The following is a 17,500-nucleotide window of genomic DNA, read 5'->3' on the forward strand; positions in this document are numbered from 1 at the left end:
GGTGGACGGGAGTATATCTGGTGCTTGTATGGGTATGTGGTATGCTTTCTATATGTGGGGTATGTGGTATGAACTAATTATGTGGCTGTGATATGCTCATGGTATGTTTATGAGTATGCTGGGTAGACGGGAGTATATCTGGTGTGTATGTGGGTATGTGAGGTACCCGGTATGTGGTATGCTTTATATATATGTGGACTATGTGATATGAACTAATTATGTGGCTGTGATATACTCCTGGTATGCTTATGAGTATGCTGGGTGAACGGGAGTATATCTGGTGTGTATGTGGGTATGTGAGGTATGTGGTATGCTATATATATATATGTGGACTGTGTGGTATGAACTAATTATGTGGCTGTGATATGCTCCTGGTATGTTTATGAGTATGCTGGGTGGACGGGAGTATATCTGGTGCTTGTGTGGGTATGTGGTATGCTTTCTATATGTGGGGTATGTGGTATGAACTAATTATGTGGCTGTGATATGCTCGTGGTATGTTTATGAGTATGCTGGGTGGACGGGAGTATATCTGGTATGTGGCGGTGAATATATCCGGTAGGCACTGCGAGTATGTGGCTTTGTATATTGTTTTGTATGTGTAATGTATGTGTTTGTATGTGGAGTGGCAATGTGGTGTATATGATGTGAGAGGTATGTGGTGTATATGCGCAGCTATGTGGTATGTTCGTGTGTGTGGATACAGTATGTATGTGAAGCATGAGGTGTGTTATATATGTGGCGTATGTGGTATGTGGTAGAGTATGTGGTAGGTATGTGGGGTATGGATTATGTAGGTGGGATATGTGACACGCACTATGTATGTCGGGTATGTGGTATGTGCTGAGTGTGTGATATGTATGCGGTATGTGGGGTATGGATTATGTAAGAGGGATATGTGGCATGTATATATATGTCGGGTATGTGATATGCGCTGAGTATGTGGTGTGCGTATGTGGTATGTGGTAGGAATGTCGGGTATGGATTATGTAAGAGGGATATGTGGCATGTATATATATATGTCGAGTATGTGATATGTGCTAAGTATGTGATGTGTGTTATGTATGTGCCGTGTAAGTGATATATGTGTTTTTATGTATGTGGGATATGTTGTATGTGATATGTGTGGTATAGGCGGTATGTTTGATGTATGTGGTATGTGACAGGCAGTGAGGAATTTTAATTTCCTTGAGATCCCATTGTTTTCTTAAAATCGATTTCTGTTACGGCATCTGAGAGAGAGAGAGAGAGAGAGAGAGAGAGAGAATAAATGTGTACGTTAGAGCTGCATGTAGGTATGTGTGTGTGTGTGTGTGTGGTGTGTATGTGAGAGAGAGAGAGAGAGAATGTACGTTAGGGCTGTACTGTGTGTGTGTGTGTGTGTGTGTGTGTGTGTGTGTGTGTGTGTGTGAGAGAGAGAGAGAGAGAGAGAGAGAGAGAATGTGTACGTTAGGGCTGTACTGTGTGTGTGTGTGTGTGTGTGTGTGTGTGTGTGTGTGTGTGTGTGAGAGAGAGAGAATCTACGTTAAGGTTGTACTATGTGTGTGTGTGTGTGTGTGTGTGTGTGTGTGTGTGTGTGTGTGTGTGTGTGTGTGTGTGTGTGTGTGTGAAGGTGTTGGAATGAGTATGTCAAGAGATTAACCTCGCACGCTTGATCTCACTCTGCACGCAACATTACACACACACACACACACACACACACACACACACACACACACACACACACACCAGAACAGCAAGGGTATTGGAAGCGTATATGTGTGTGTGCGTATGTACTGTACCTGACCATGTGTGCGCCTGTGCTAGTTAGCGTGTGGTTGCGTGAATGCGTGTGGTTGCGTGCGTGCGGTTCACTATGCATGAGTGGGGATGAGGGATTGTTTGCGAGGTGGTGTAGGTGTGTATGTTTTAGTTTGCGTGTGTGCCGTGTAAGCATATCAGGATGAATTTTGTGTGTGTGTGTGTGTGTGTGTGTGTGTGTGTGTGTGTGTGTGTGTGTGTGTGTGTGTGTGAGAGAGAGAGAGAGGCGACGGACGGCTGACATGACCTACCTTGACCTTCTATAACCCTTGTCTCTCTCCGTAACACCTCTTCCTTAGCGATTTATTTTTGGCTATGGCTGGTTAATATTTTGTGTGCTTTATTAACAGAATGGCGAAACTGAAATGATTTATGTAACACAGAAGAAGAAAGTGGGATGTAATAAGCAAAATAAATCGCATAGGAAAAGGTGTTACGGAACTTCCTCAACCGACGAGAATTCCGGCCTAAGGTTTTTTTTTTTTGTCATCCGTCTCTTTTTAAATTTAGATTAATATTTTTTGCTTTCATTATTATTATTATTATTATTATTATTATTATTATTGTTATTATTACTATTATTATTATTATTATTATTATTATTATTATTATTATTACGGTATTATTGTTAGTAGTAGTTGTCGTAGAAGAAGAACAGTATTATCACAATCGCATCATCATCATTATAATCATCATGATAATTATCACCACCATCGTATTATCAGTATCGTCATCATTAACATCATCACCATCATCATCGTCATTATAATTGTTACCACCACCACGACCAGCACTATCATCACAATCATCATCATCATTATCACTATTATTATCACCGCCATCACTGCCACCACCACCACCGCCACCACCACCACCACCATCATCATCATCATCATCATCATCATCATCAATTTCCCATCACTATAAATATGATAGCTATTTTAACCTTTAGAAACAAGTAGAAGATCTGCGTGTTCCAGCTCTCTCTCTCTCTCTCTCTCTCTCTCTCTCTCTCTCTCTCTCTCTCTCACACATACACACACACACACACACACACACACCTGTCCTAACGCTGTAATGTTAGTGGAAAAGTTTACATATGTCTGTTTTTCTGTGTGTATGTCCAGGTGTTTGCGTGTGTATTGACTGTCGTAGTGTGTGTTCTTGTGTGTATGTATGTATTCGTATGCCTGTTTAGGAATACATGACCTGTGTGTGTGTGTGTGTGTGTGTGTGTGTGTGTGTGTGTGTGTCGATAAGGCTGCCCTCCTGTGCGTGTTTAGGTATACCGGTATCTTGCATGCTAATGTGCGTCTGTATGTATGTATGTATGTATGTATGTGTATAAATAAATATTACGGTATGTATGTATGTTTGTGTGTATGTGTATTTGTGTGTAGGCTAAATATGTCCATGTACGTGTATATGTGTATATATATGTCTGTGTGTACGTTATTTGCATGTATACCTGTATGTACGTATATTTATATGTGTACTTTAGCCTCATCATTCATTATCGCCAAATCACCTGAATCACTATTTACATTTTTTCCTAACAGATAAATTCAACAACATATTTTTTCTTTTATTTTTTGAGGTAAAATGATGAATCCAGCTTTTTATTTATTTATTTATTTATTGCTGTAAAATTTTCAACATAAATTTTACTAGTACCGTAATTTAATATTCTGGGAGAGGAATGCACGTGAATGTGATTAAAAAGAATTGTTATTTATTTTGATGCGTGTGTGTAGGGTGGTTTTGATGATTGTGTATGTGTGTGTGTGTGTGTGTGTGTGTATGTGTATGCATTGGTGTGTATTTATGAATGTACGTGTGTTAGTGTCTGTGTATGTACTGGTATGTGTGTTATGTATGAATGTGTATATGCATGTGTATGTGTGTATGAATGGGTATATATCAGTGAATGTGTATATGGATGTATGTATGTTTGTGAATGTGTCTATATGTAATGGTATGTGTGTATGTGCATGTATGAATGTGTATATGTATGTGCATGTGTGTATGGATGAATGTGTAGTTATATGGATGTATGTATGTGTGTGAATGTGTCTGTGTATGTTCTGGTATGTGTGAATGTGTATATGTACAGTATGTGTACTGTATGTGTGTATGTATGAATGTGTATGTCTGTTGGTGTATATATAGATGTATGTATGTGTTTCGAAGTAGGTGTATGTTGTATGTTTGCGATAAATTTTTGGATATGGTGTGTGTGTGTGTGTGTGTGTGTGTGTGTGTGTGTGTGTGTGTGTGTGTGTGTGTGCGTGCGTGTGTGTGTGTGTTTGCGTGCAGTCAGGAGCTGGTGTTTGTCAAGACATTAACTTCGCATGTGTGACCTCACGTACACACACACACACACACACACACACACACACACACACACACACACACACACACCTTTCATTACTACCTTCATTATCATAATTATAAATAAACGCAGCCATGGAGGTCAGTTAATTAAGTAAACGTACATGATTACACACACACACACACACACACACACACACACACACACACATCCTTCCCCGTGACAGCCTATCTCTACACAGGTGGTGGGTGGTGGCGACCATCCACCCATTTGATGTAGTGCCTCCTACTTCTCCCTTCACCTTTATCAGTCTTTTTCTGTGTCCGTCCTTCTCTCTTCCTAATTCTCCCTTCCTTCCCTCCTTCCTTCCTTTCAATTTTTGTTAGTCTTTCCACTTCAGATGGTTCTGCACTGAGTGACAAGCCTAATGGTTTCCCGTAGCTGAGGAAACCGTTATAACGCTGGGTTGTAACAATATAACCAAATAACGTGGTGTTGTGGAACCTACTACGTTGCCCCTGTTAACTGGATGGAGACGCAAATGCGGCATCCATCCAGGAACAAAGCCTTTACACTCTTCCCCGCTCCGCGCTGTGGCGGGGAGCTGTCTACGGTACGGGACGACCTTCCAGTACCATTTACTTTCCTGCGGTTGACGGGTGTGCTCAACCACACAGACGGGCGTAGCTCAACAACAACATCACTCATCCATTACCTCTACCAACACTTACTCTACACACTTCACCTTTACTGTACCTACCTCTGCGATGTGCCCAGTGTGTGTGTGCAAGGCAGGATGTGAGGTATAACAGCAGTAGGCAGGCAGGAAGCAGCAGTCCGCCTCTGTTACCACTGGGCCGCACAAGTCTCATCTCACTCACTAAGTCAACAGTATTTTCACCTTAACCTGGCTCAATTTTTCGTCCTTCAGTTGATTAATTTCACATGTAGCTAAGTGGCAGGAAAAATACGTTAACTTTTATATTCTTTCCATAGCACTTCTTCGTGACTAGGGAAGGAGCAGCCCGCGTATCCTAGCACAATACTCCTTTCACCTTAACTTGGTCCAGATTTTCGTCCTTTGGCAGCTCATTTCACGAAGCTTAATGGCAGAAGACAATGCTATGGCTCTACATCCTTTCCATCACCAGCTCTACATCCTTTCCATCGCAAGCTCTACATCCTTTCCATTACACTTCCTCGTTACTAGCATCATAATCTAGTGTTAACCTGTTGCTAGAATCGAGCGTGGAAGGTGGAGAGATAGCAATTTTAGGCCAAGTTAGCGTAAAATTATCGTAAACAGAAGCCTCATCTCAATATCACAAGCACGGAAGTGAACGGATCTTGAATTTGGCTCTCTATCATGTTTTTGTTGTTGTTTTTTCTTGGAGGGAACAGTCTTGCGGGATGCTGGCCTTTGGTTCCTTCTTCCAGGCATTAACACACACACACACACACACACACACACACACACACACACACACACACACACACACTGAAACTAGCCACAACACAGTAAATACTTATAAACACTTAACTTTACGATTGAAAAGTTCTGCTAGGAGGTGCGCAGTGAGTCGTTGTATATTTCTCAGCATTCTCGCGTAACTCAACTATTTCCTTACGCAACACGCTTAATTTTAGTTGTAGTAGTGTTTGGAGTTATGTTAAATCCTTGTACAGGGTGTTTTAGTTGGTTATGTGATTTTTCTCATTATTTCTTTGTCATATTTGTTACTTAATCTTGAAAAGTGTCGTTAGAAAGGATGTAGTAGGTTAATTTACTTGTTTTGTCGCTTTTGTTACTTGCACTGATAATAGAAGTAGTAGTAGTAGTAATAATAATAATAATAATAATTTTAATAATAATAATAATAAAATGCACAGAAGTCTCCAAGGGCCTTATAATTCCCCCATATTATCTGTCCCATTTGTTACGTTAAAAATGAATAATAATAATAGTAATAATAAGAATAATAATAATAATAAGAGCGATGATGATGATGATGATACTACTACTACTACTACTACTAATAATAATAATAATAATAATAAAACCTGTGGTAGTAATAATAATAGTAATAGTAATAATAATAATAATAATAATAATAATAATAATAATCTACACACTCGCGAAATTTAAGAGTCTAGTGCCCCCTATTTTCCTTCCATATTTTCCACCAATTTCTTACGCCAAACACACACACACACACACACACACACACACACACACACACACACACACACACACACACACACACTCGCAACCTTAAGCAATTTCGTGCATAAGAAAATACTGGCTCTTGTTATTCTCCTTTTTTTTTTCGCATTTTTTGCTTCAGGTACAAGAACCATAAACTCTCTCTCTCTCTCTCTCTCTCTCTCTAGCCACCATAACACTCCCAAAGTCGCCATCACTATCTTAACGTGTTTTCGTAATCTGTCCTTCATTCTCTCACCGTATTCGTAGATATTTCGTAATATTAGCCTTGTCACGAATGGATTTTTACCCTCTGTCACCATCACATAATATTCGTGTTCATGTCTTCGTGTTACCGCCCAAACGAATCTCCATTTTTCATGTATTCAAAATCTATGACCGTTGCTTGAGGTATTTGTAATCAAAATTCACGAATGTTTTTTTATCACCCATCAAGATCACAAATATTCGTGTAAATATTCTCTAGCTCGCGTCGCCGAAACGAATACCCTTTTAAAAAGAATATTCTTTTATTGTAACGGTTTTCCAAAATTTGTCTTACGGTACCGGTAACTGATCTGACAAATATTCAAAAATTAATTCTAAATTCACGAATGGATTTTATCGATTATGAATAAGATAATGGCATTCGTGTTGATATATTGTAATCATTAGGGGCATCCGCCGCACCGAAGCCTCCATAAAATATAAATAAATAAACAATAATAGGGACGTTAGCTGTGCGAGGGGAAACCGAGAGGAAGAAGCCAGGGAGCGACGCGTATACACCCTCCCGTCGCCTAGGAGTCACTGAGCCAGCCTTCCCCCTTAAACCCGGGTTATATACACAGGTTAGCACTGGGACACGGATAAGGACGTTCCCTAACATCTCCTCTTAAGCGATTTATTTTTGGATGTGACTGGTTAGTGTCCTTTTGTACGTTAAAAATGCAGTTGATATTGGTTTATGTGATAGATGGGGACAGTAGGGTGTAACAAGCAAAATAAACCGATTAGGAAAAGGTGTTAGGGAGCTTCCTCAGCCAACGAGAATACGGGTCTTAAGAGTATGTAAGAGAGGAGTGGTAGACCAACGATGAGATGCAGGGATGAAGAGAATATGAGAGGAGTGTGTGAGTTGGAGGTAGGGCAGCTAAATGACATAGGACAGGGGGACGTGGAGGCGATTTGCTTGTGGCCACCCCTTACAAAGACGGCTTGCAATAGAGAGAGAGAGAGATCAAAATTGAAAGAGAAAGGAGAGGGGAAGGGAGGAGGAAAGAGAAGGGGAGGAGAGAGTGGGGAGAGGGGAGGGGAGGAGGAAGGAGAAGGGAGGGGGGAGAAAAAGAAGAAAGATAAGGGGATGGGGAGGAGAGGAGGGGAAAGAAAGAGGAAGGAGAAAGGAAAGGGGAGGAGAGAAAGGGGAAAGAGAAGGGAGAGGGAAGAAGGAGAGAGAAGGGAGAAGGGAGGGGAGGAAGGAAAGCTAAGGGAGGGGAAGAGAGAGAAAAGAGAAGGGAGGGGAGGAGGAAAGAGAAGGGAGGAGAGGAGGGAAGAGACGGGAAAAGGGAGAGGGGAGGAGAGAAGGGAGAGAAGAAGGGAGAAAAAAATTGAAGAGGAGAACCTTTATATAGATCCTAAAGACGAGAGAGAGAGAGAGAGAGAGTGTGTGTGTGTGTGTGTGTAAGGGATGAGGCTAAGGAAAGATAAGGGAAGGAAAAGGAAAAGAAAAAGAAATTACAAGAGATAGATATATTTAAACTTTTGCCAGAAGAGAGAGAGAGAGAGAGAGAGAGAGAGAGAGAGAGAGAGAGAGAGAGAGAGACCCGTCCACACAAGCTCTTCATGTCCATTACACAAGCCGGAACAAAAGACACACATCCACACTTCTCCCTGTATAAACACCTATGTAGATGCCCCTCTCTCTCTCTCTCTCTCACACACACACACACACACACACACACACACACACACCGCTCGCTGGTGCAGTGGTAACGTTCTCGCTTGCCAACTGGTGGACGGGAGTTCGCGCCTCGCTCAGGTTGCGAAAAGTTTCACTGACGAAATGGGTGGTTACTGTCCCCCTTGAGCAAGGGGACGGGTGTGTGCGTGTGTGAAGGTCACAGCCTTGCCCTTAGATCGGACTATATGAGCTCTCAGCTCCCTTCCGGGAGGGTAAAAGCTGACGATCACGACCATCAAGTGATCCTGACCGACCCGGTGAATTACACACCACTTGCATAAGGCACATAGTGTAGGTGTCGGTAGGAGGGTGTGAGCTATGGATATGTGTGAGTGTAAGTAGGTAGGAGAGATGAGGAGAGTAAGTAGGTATAAGGGATGAGGAGTGTTAGTAGATCTGTTGCGCGAGGAGTGTAAGGGGGTGTCAGGGATGAGGGACTGGAGGAAAGGGAGGGAGGGAGGGAGAGAAATGGGTAAGGAAAGGCAGGAGAAGGAGAAAGAAGAAGAGGTAAAATTGAGGAAGAGGAGAAGGAAGAGGAGGAGGAGGAGGGAGTGAATGATATGGAGAGAGATAAAAAGGGAAAGAGAAAAGAAAGGAATGCAGGGAAGGATGATGATGATGGTGATGATGATGATGATGGTGATGATGATGATGATGATGATGGACATGGCAGTGAGATAAGGAAGAAGGAAGGAGGAGGCAAGATAATAGGGCAAGGAGGAAGATGACGATAATGTTGAAGAAAAGAAGAAGAAAGTCGAGGAGGAGGACGAGAAGGAGTAGCACGAGGACGGGGACGAGGAGGAGAAGAAGAGGGAAAAGAAGATGGTGATGATATTAATGATGATGATGATGATAATGATGATGATGAAGAAGATGAGGAAGGAGACGAAGATGATGATGATGATGATGATGAAGGAAAAGAAGAAGAAGAAGATGGCGATGATGATGGTGGTGATGATGATGATGATGATGATGATGATGATGATGATGATGAAGAAGAAGAAGAAGAAGATGGTGATGATGATGATGATACTGATGATGATTGATGATGATGATGAAGAAGAAGGAGATGATGATGATGATGGTGATGATGATGATGATAATAATAATGATAATGATCATGAAGATGATGATGATGATGATGAAGAAGAAGAAGAGGAAGATGGTGATGATGATGATGATGACACTGATGATGATTGATGATGATGAAGATGAAGAAAAAGAGGAAGAAAGAAGTTGATGATGATGATGATGATGATGATGAACGGGAAGGGCAGCGTGTGGAGGTGCGAGGCATAATTAGCATAATATTACCTGGGTAGTTTTCGCCTGATTACCTGCCGTCACACCTTACCTGGCTGGAGAGAGAGAGAGAGAGAGAGAGAGAGAGAGAGAGAGAGTTGCTTCGAATTGCCTAGTACACGTTAACAGAGAGACAGAACAAGTACAAAATTACAAGATGCGGAAGCTTCAGGGCACGTGGGTTATTGATCTTGGTGTAGTGTGGTATGGGAGGGTGATTCTGTGTGGTGTAATGTGGTGTGGTGCTGTGTGGTGTGGTGTGGTGTGGGAGGGTGATTGTATGGTGTGGTGTAGGAGGGTGATCCTGTGTGGTGTGGTGTGGTGTGAGAGGGTGATTTTGTGTGATGTGGTATGAGTGTGTGATGTGGTGTGTGGTGTGGTGGTGTGGTGTGGTATGGTATGACATGGTGTGTGGGTGTGGAAGGGTGATTGTGGTGTGGTATGAGTGTGTGGTGTGGTGTGGTGTGGTTTGCGGTGGGGTAGGGTGTGGTGATATGGTGTGAGGTATGGTGTGTGGTGTGGTGTGGTGTGGTGTAGTGTGGTGTGCTGTGATGTGGCTTTTCTGAAATCGCTAAGTTCCACGAGAGCACATCCTGTCTATCTATTTATCTATTGCCAGACGCCTTAATCCCGTAAGGGGTGGCCACAAACAAATCGCCTCCATGTCGCCCTGTCCCCCGCCATTTCATTGTCCTGCTCCCAGCTCACACCCCCCTCTCTCATATACCTCTTCACTCCATCCCTCCATCTCATCCTTGGCCTCCCTCTCCGCGTGTCCGAAAATCCTTAGTGAGAGGCGGACGGACAGGGCCACTCCTAAATTTACTCCAGCTTGTAATAAATAAAAAATGAATAAATAAATAAATAAATAAAATAAAAACCTGCCTTCCAATAACAGAGGTTCAGAATAGAATTTTAGTGCAGTGAAAAAATGAAATTGCTGGAGAGAGAGAGAGAGAGAGAGAGAGAGAGAGAGAGATGGAAAAGAACATAAAGAGAGAATAATAGGAAAAAGAGGAAATGTTAAAGAGAGAGAGAGAGAGAGAGAGAGAGAGAGAGAGAGAGAGAGAGAGAGAGAGAGAGAGGAAAAAAAAGAACAAAGAGAGAATAATAGGAAAAAGAGGAAATGTTAAAGAGAGGGAAGTGGAGAGAGAGAGAGAGTAATGAGAGGAAAAGAGAAGAAGGGAGGAAAGGAGGAAGGGAGGGAAAAGAAGGAAAAGAATGAGAGAGGAGGAGAAAGAAGAGAAAGAACTGGGAAAGGGGCAGGAGTGAGAGAGGAAAAAAAAGATGGGAGGGGGATATTGGTGTTGAGGGGAAGAAGAGGAGAAAAATGAGAGAGAGAGAGAGAGAGAGAGAGAGAGAGAGAGAGAGAGAGAGAGAGAGAGAGAGATAATCCTGTGACACTTCATGAGGATTGTGTGAGATTGGATGTATGAGATGAAAATTGCTCTCTCTCTCTCTCTCTCTCTCTCTCTCTCTCTCTCGGCAAGGCTATACACGCTCTTTAAGTTGAATAATACTGCAATAACTCTCTGCAAATTGAAAAAAATATTGCAAGGTTTATTGTATGTTGCATGGTTTTTAAAAGATGAGAAGTGGAAAGCAGTGTGTCTTTGCAAATTGATGATGTTGCAGGGTTGATGGTGGTGATGATGGTGGTGGTGATGGTGGTGGTGGTAGTAGTAGTTGTGGTGTTGGTGGTGGTTGTGGTGATAGTAGTAGTTTTGGTGGTGATGGTGGTGGTGGTGGTGATAGTTTTGGTGGTGATGGTAATAGTTTTGGTGGTGATGTTGGTAGTGGTGGTGGTTGTGGTGATAGTAATAGTTTTGGTGGTGGTGGTGGTGATAGTTTTGGTGGTGATGTTGGTAGTGGTGGTGGTTGTGGTGATAGTAATAGTTTTGGTGGCGGTGGTGGTGGTGGTGATCGTAATAGTTTTGGTAATGGTGGTGGTGGTGATGATGGTGATAGTGATAATTTGCTGTTGTTGTTGTTCTTGTTCTTCTTCTTCTTCTTGTTCTTCTTCTTGATCTTGTTGTTTTGGTTCCAGGCTCCTCTGAGACGTAAACAAAGTGGACTGCAAGCTTAAGTTACCCCTCTCCACCTCACCATCATCCATTCGGGGGATAGGGAGGTGGGTAAGGGACTTTATGCATACCCAGGCAGTTCAGCCGCCTCGTTATATCAGTGCCACCACGTGAAGGCCTCCCTCAATTATTTAATAGTGGGAAATATGTACCTATACTCCTTCTACTCTAACTTGGCCTAAAATTGCCATCTCTCCATCTTGAATGCTGAGCTGTAACAATAGATTAACCCTAGAGTATGATGCTAGTCACGAAGAAGTGCTATGGAGAAGATGTAGAACTGTAACATTGTATTCTGTCATTGAGGTATATGAATTAAGCACTATTAACGGTAGAATATGATGCTAGTCACGAAGATGTGCTAGGGAGAGAATGATGTATAGCTTCAGTAGTCTATTCCTGCCACTGATATGAAGTAACCAGTATGATGCTATGAAAGAGGTGTTAAGGAGCTTAGCCTTGAGGTCTGATTATGTCGATGATAATTATTACATGGCCAGTAATTAAGGCATGTAATTAGTATGGCAATTAGAGGAGATGTTAGGCGATAATGATAGGTGGGTCGAGTATACGGGACTAGCAATAGTAATAATAATAATAATAATAGTAGCAGTAATAGTAGTAGTACCGGTAGTAGTAGTAGGAATAATAATATAATAATAATAATGATAATAATAATAATAATAATAATAATGTACTGTATGTAGGAATAATAGTCACGAAGAAGTGCTACGTATCTGCAACTTGCAAATATTGACTTGCATTGAAATAATTCCCTGGGCAGTAGACTTCCTGATTTCCCTGGGTAATAGAGGTAATGGTTTCTCTCTCTCTCTCTCTCTCTCTCTCTCTCTCTCTCTCTCTCTCTCTCTCACACACACACACACACACACACACACACACACACACACACACACACACACACACACACACACACACACACAAGGGAATTTGTCAAGTACTTTCACCATATTTTCCTCTTTATCCCGACACCGTTTAGTTACATTTTACAAACTGAGCCATACAGTACACTATTATTATTATTATTATTATTATTATTATTATTATTATTCCTACTACTACTACTACCGGTACTACTACTATTACTGCTACTACTACTACTACTGCTATTATTATTATTATTATTATTATTATTATTATTGCTAGTCCCGTATACTCAACTCACCTATCATTATCGCCTAACATCTCCTCTAATTGCCACACTAATTACATGCCTTAATTACTGACCATGTAATAATTATCATCGACCTAATTAGACCTCAAGGCTAAGCTCCTTAACACCTCTTTCATAGCGGTTTATTTTGCCATTACATTCCGCCCTCTTCTGTATGACATAAATCCTTCCAGTATCGCCATACTCTGCATAAATAACGACCAGAAGGATATCAACCACCCATATCCAAAAATAAATTGCCAAGGAAAAGGTGTTACGGAGAGATCCTTGGTAGTGAAAGGATTAATTGATCAGGTTTCTAATTCGGACTGAGATCATTTGGCTCACTCGCCTTACTCCCTGCCCTGACTCTGATCACTGGGCTCACTGGTCTCACTTGGATCACTGTGATGGTGTTTGGACTCACTGTGATGGTATCTGGGCTCATTGATCTCACTGGGCTCACTCTGATGGCGTTTGGGCTCTAATCTCACTGGGCTCACTATAATGGTGTGTGGGCTCACTGTGATGATGGCTAGTCTCGCTGATCTCACTGGGCACACTGTAATGGTATCTGGACCCTAATCTCACTGGGCTTACATGGCGTTTGGGCTCTAATCTCACTGGGCTCACTATGATGGTGTGTGGGCATACTGTGATGATGCCTAGTCTCGCTGATCTCACTGGGCACACTGTAATGGTATCTGGACCCTAATCTCACTGGGCTCACATGGCGTTTGGGCTCTAATCTCACTGGGCTCACTATGATGGTGTGTGGGCTCACTGATCTCACTGGGCTCACTGTGATGGTGTCATGGCTCACTGCTCTCACTGGACTTATTGATGGTGTCTTGGCTCACTGGGCTTACTGTGATGGTGTCTGGGCTCTAATCTCACTGGATCTGTGATGGTGTCTGGGCTCTAATCTCACTGGGCTTATTGTGGTGTCTGGGCTCACTGATCTCACTGTGATGGTATCTTGGCTCTAATCTCACTGGGCTCCGTGATGGTGTCTTGGCTCACTGATCTCACTGGGCTCACTTGATCCTACGTTATTGCCTCTCTCTCTTCTCACTCGCCCCAAGAAGAATGGCTTTAATATCAGCGTAAAACTAGAAGAGAGAGAGAGAGAGAGAGAGAGAGAGAGAGAGAGCAAGAGAGAGAGAGAGAGAGAGAGAGAGAGAGGGTGGGAGAAGTATGGGTTAAATATCATCGAAAAACTAAGTGTGTTTGAGAGAGAGAGAGAGAGAGAGAGAGAGAGGAGGGAAATCAGAGACGGAAGGAAGAAAAATGCAAGACGTTGGAGAACGAGAAACGGAGGAAGGGAAGAAAGGAGGAAGGAAGGAAGGAAAGAAGGGAGGAAGGAAGGAAGGAAGGGACTGAGGGAGGAAGGAAGAAAGAAAAGAAGGTGTAAAGGAAGGAAGGGATTGAGGGAGGAAGGAAGGAAGGGAAGAAGGGAGGGAGGAAGGAAGAAAAGGAGGAAGGAATGAAGGAAGAAAGGAGGAATGGAGGCAAAAATATGAGAAAAGAACGAAGGAAGGAAGTGGAGGAACGAAAGATATGAAGGAATGAGGAAGAGAGCTGTATAAATCAGAGGAAGGAAGGAGTAGAAGGAGGGAGAAAGAAATCTGTCTATCTATCTATTGCCAGACGCCTCAATCCCGTTTGGAGTGGCCACAAACAAATCGCCTCCAAGTCACCCTGTCCCCCGCTATTTCACTGCCCTGCTCCCAACTCACACCCCCCTCTCTCATATACCTCTCCACCCCATCCCTCCATCTCATCCTCGGCCTCCCCCTCCCTCTTCCCCCCTCCACCTCACTCACATACACTCTCTTCGTCAGTCTTTCACCCTCCATCCTCTCCACATGGCCAAACCACCTCAGTGTGTTCCTCATAACGCTTCCTATCACATCCACATCAACACCACAACGCTCCTTTATATCCTCATTCGTCAGCCTGTCTCTCCACGTGACTCCACAGGCTCCTCTTAAATAACTCATTTCCACTGCTCTCACTCTTGACTTGTGTACTTCCAATAATGTCCAAGCTTCACTTCCGTACGTTAGAGTTGGTATCACAATACTGTCATGTAGTAACTTTTTCACTTCCATGCTCACTTCCCTGTTTCTTATCACTGCTTTCAAAGAACCAGCAACCTTTCTTCCCTGCTGTACCCTTTCAAGCACTTCACCCTCCAAACCTCCATCCTTACTCATCACACTACCCAAGTACTTAAACGTACTCACATTTTCCAATTCCTCACCATCCAACCTCGCTGTATATTCACTAACTTCACCTCTCTCAAAGACCATCACTTTACTCTTCCCTACATTCACCTTTAGATTCCGTTTCTTACACACTCTCTCAAACTCATCCACCAAGCCTTGCAGCTTGAAACAGATATATAGAAAAAGGAGAGAAGGAATGAAGGAAAGAAAGAATGAAAGGAGGGAAGATGGAAGGAAGAGGATGGAAGGGAAGGAGGGAGAAGGACAACAACAAGAAGTCAAAGAATGAAGGAGGACAACGAGGATGGAAGGGTTAGAAGGAGGAAGGAAGGAAAGGAGTTAACATGAAGGGTGAAGGAAGGAACAGAGATGGATGGAAGGATGAGATGAAGGAAGGGGAGAGGGGAAGGATGGAGAGGGAAGTAATGAGAGAGAGAGAGAGAGAGAGAGAGAGAGAGAGAGAGAGAGAGAGAGAAGGAAGCCTGGAAAGAAGGAATTAGAGAAGGAGGGAAGGAAGGAGAGAGGGAGGGAGATAGTGAAGGAGAGTGTCAGGGAAGGAGATGGAAACGTCAAGGAAGATAAATGAAGGAACGGGGAGAGGAGAAAGAGTGAAGGAGTCAGAGTGAGGAAGGAGGGAAGCTGAGAGAGAGGGAGAGAGAGAGAGAGAGAGAGAGCAAATTACCGACCCTATCATTCCAGCGAGGTGGTTCAGACATAATGGGAAAAAGTGTAAGAATACGATATTACCAGCCCTCCTGTGTATGCCGCTGAGAGAGAGAGAGAGAGAGAGAGAGAGAGAAACTAGTTTCTTAAAACTTCTTGGAATTATATATATATATATATATATATATATATATATATATATATATATATATATATATATATATATATATACAGTATAAGTAACGGTGCTGTACTGGTGACCTCCTTCGGCAACGGTGCTGTACTGGCGACCTACTTCAGTAGGTCAGCCAATGAACTGTCAATTGTTTGAACACTCCTCTCCTCTTTCATCAGTAGTATCATTACATTCCTCTTCCCTCCTTCAGTAGTAACAGTACACTCCTACCCCTCTGTCAGTAGTAACAGTACACTGCTATGCTGGTAACCTAACAGTTGTGCAGTGTTGGTGACCTAACAGCTGAACAACACTTCACAGTCAACTCCAGCAGTGTGCACGTACCGGTATGGCCTAATTAAAACACTGTCTTCCCCACACAGCTCTTCTAAGCAGGGTGGATTCAAAGGCTTTTCGTTCTATCATCTCCCCAACATAGTTTCTCTAAACAGGGTGGAGTCAAAGGCTCTTCGTCCTCTCAACTCCCTTCCTCAAAGGTTTCGTCTCATTAGTTACTCTCCTCTCACTGACTTCCTTCAATTGTCCGCTTTCGCCTCACAGTTGCACCTTTATATATTTATTTATTTATTTTTGTACCATCTCAACGACAACTGCTTTCCAGAACTATTTACTCTCATCCCTCTCTTATAATGGCCGGCACATAGCACCCGTCTTGCATTGCACTCACATCCCTTTTCTATCCAACTCTTTAATGCAAGAGTTAACCGGTACTGTCATCCTGTGTGCAACAAATCAACTCTGGAACCGTCTTCCTCAGTTTGTATTTCTTTCTGCGCCTATGACCTCCAGTTCTCTAAAAGCAGTGTGTCCAGGCATCTCGAAGTGAATGAATCTTGAATTTGGCTCTCGTTCGTTTAATTTTATCGTGGGGGAAAGTCACCAGTTACAATCATACGTTAAAGTGAAGATAAAGCCGGTGAATGATACTTTTGGCCAGCAGAAGAAATTACTGAAATCATTTAGTTCATTCTAGCGATACGGAACCGACCAGTTTCGAGTTTTTGGCTGCAAGAAAGATTAAAATATCGACATTGATAATTTTCGTAGTATTCGCACAATTCGCATTTAAAGCAGAAAAATATGGCGTGAAAATACGTGCAACATTATATTAGACACTTGGTGAAATTGTTATGTTTTGATTGTGCGGTTAATGGAGAAAGTACGGAATCGAAGACCTTCCTTTTTCCACAGCGTTTGAGACATTGCATCTTACTTTCCTTATTCACGGCAAAATCGAAGCATAACAGTGTTCAGTACGTACTTGGTATTGTGTCAAAGCTGTTTTCACACGGGAATTGTCAGTATTATTTATGCAGCAGGTCAACTCTGGAACTGTCTCCCTATGTCTGTATTTCCTACTTCCTGTGATCTCCAGTCTTTCAAACGCAGTGTGTCCAGGCATCTCGAAATGAACGGATCTTGAATTTGGCTCTTTTGTGTTTTTTTTTTTTTTGGGGGGGGGGGAGGAACGGTTTGCGGGATCCCGGCCTTTGGTTCCTTGTTCCTTGCAAAAAAAAAAAAAAAAAAAAAAAGTGTGGTTTAGACTGATACA

The 17,500-nt window shown here is 42.5% G+C and overlaps 1 protein-coding gene across 1 annotated transcript in view; it reads right to left on the minus strand.

Annotated features, from left to right (window-relative positions):
• Positions 1-17,500, minus strand: part of LOC145400531 (hemicentin-2-like) — a 35,293-nt gene that overhangs the window by 17,073 nt on the left and 720 nt on the right. Inside the window, exon 2 of the mRNA XM_080273052.1 lies at positions 13,229-13,420. Coding sequence (XP_080129178.1) covers positions 13,229-13,420 — 192 coding nt within the window. The remainder of the gene's footprint in view (positions 1-13,228; positions 13,421-17,500) is intronic.

This window comes from Coenobita brevimanus, chromosome 52, assembly GCF_032717465.1.
Source record: "Coenobita brevimanus isolate Jiangsu-jjx chromosome 52, ASM3271746v2, whole genome shotgun sequence".
Taxonomy (NCBI): domain Eukaryota; kingdom Metazoa; phylum Arthropoda; class Malacostraca; order Decapoda; family Coenobitidae; genus Coenobita; species Coenobita brevimanus.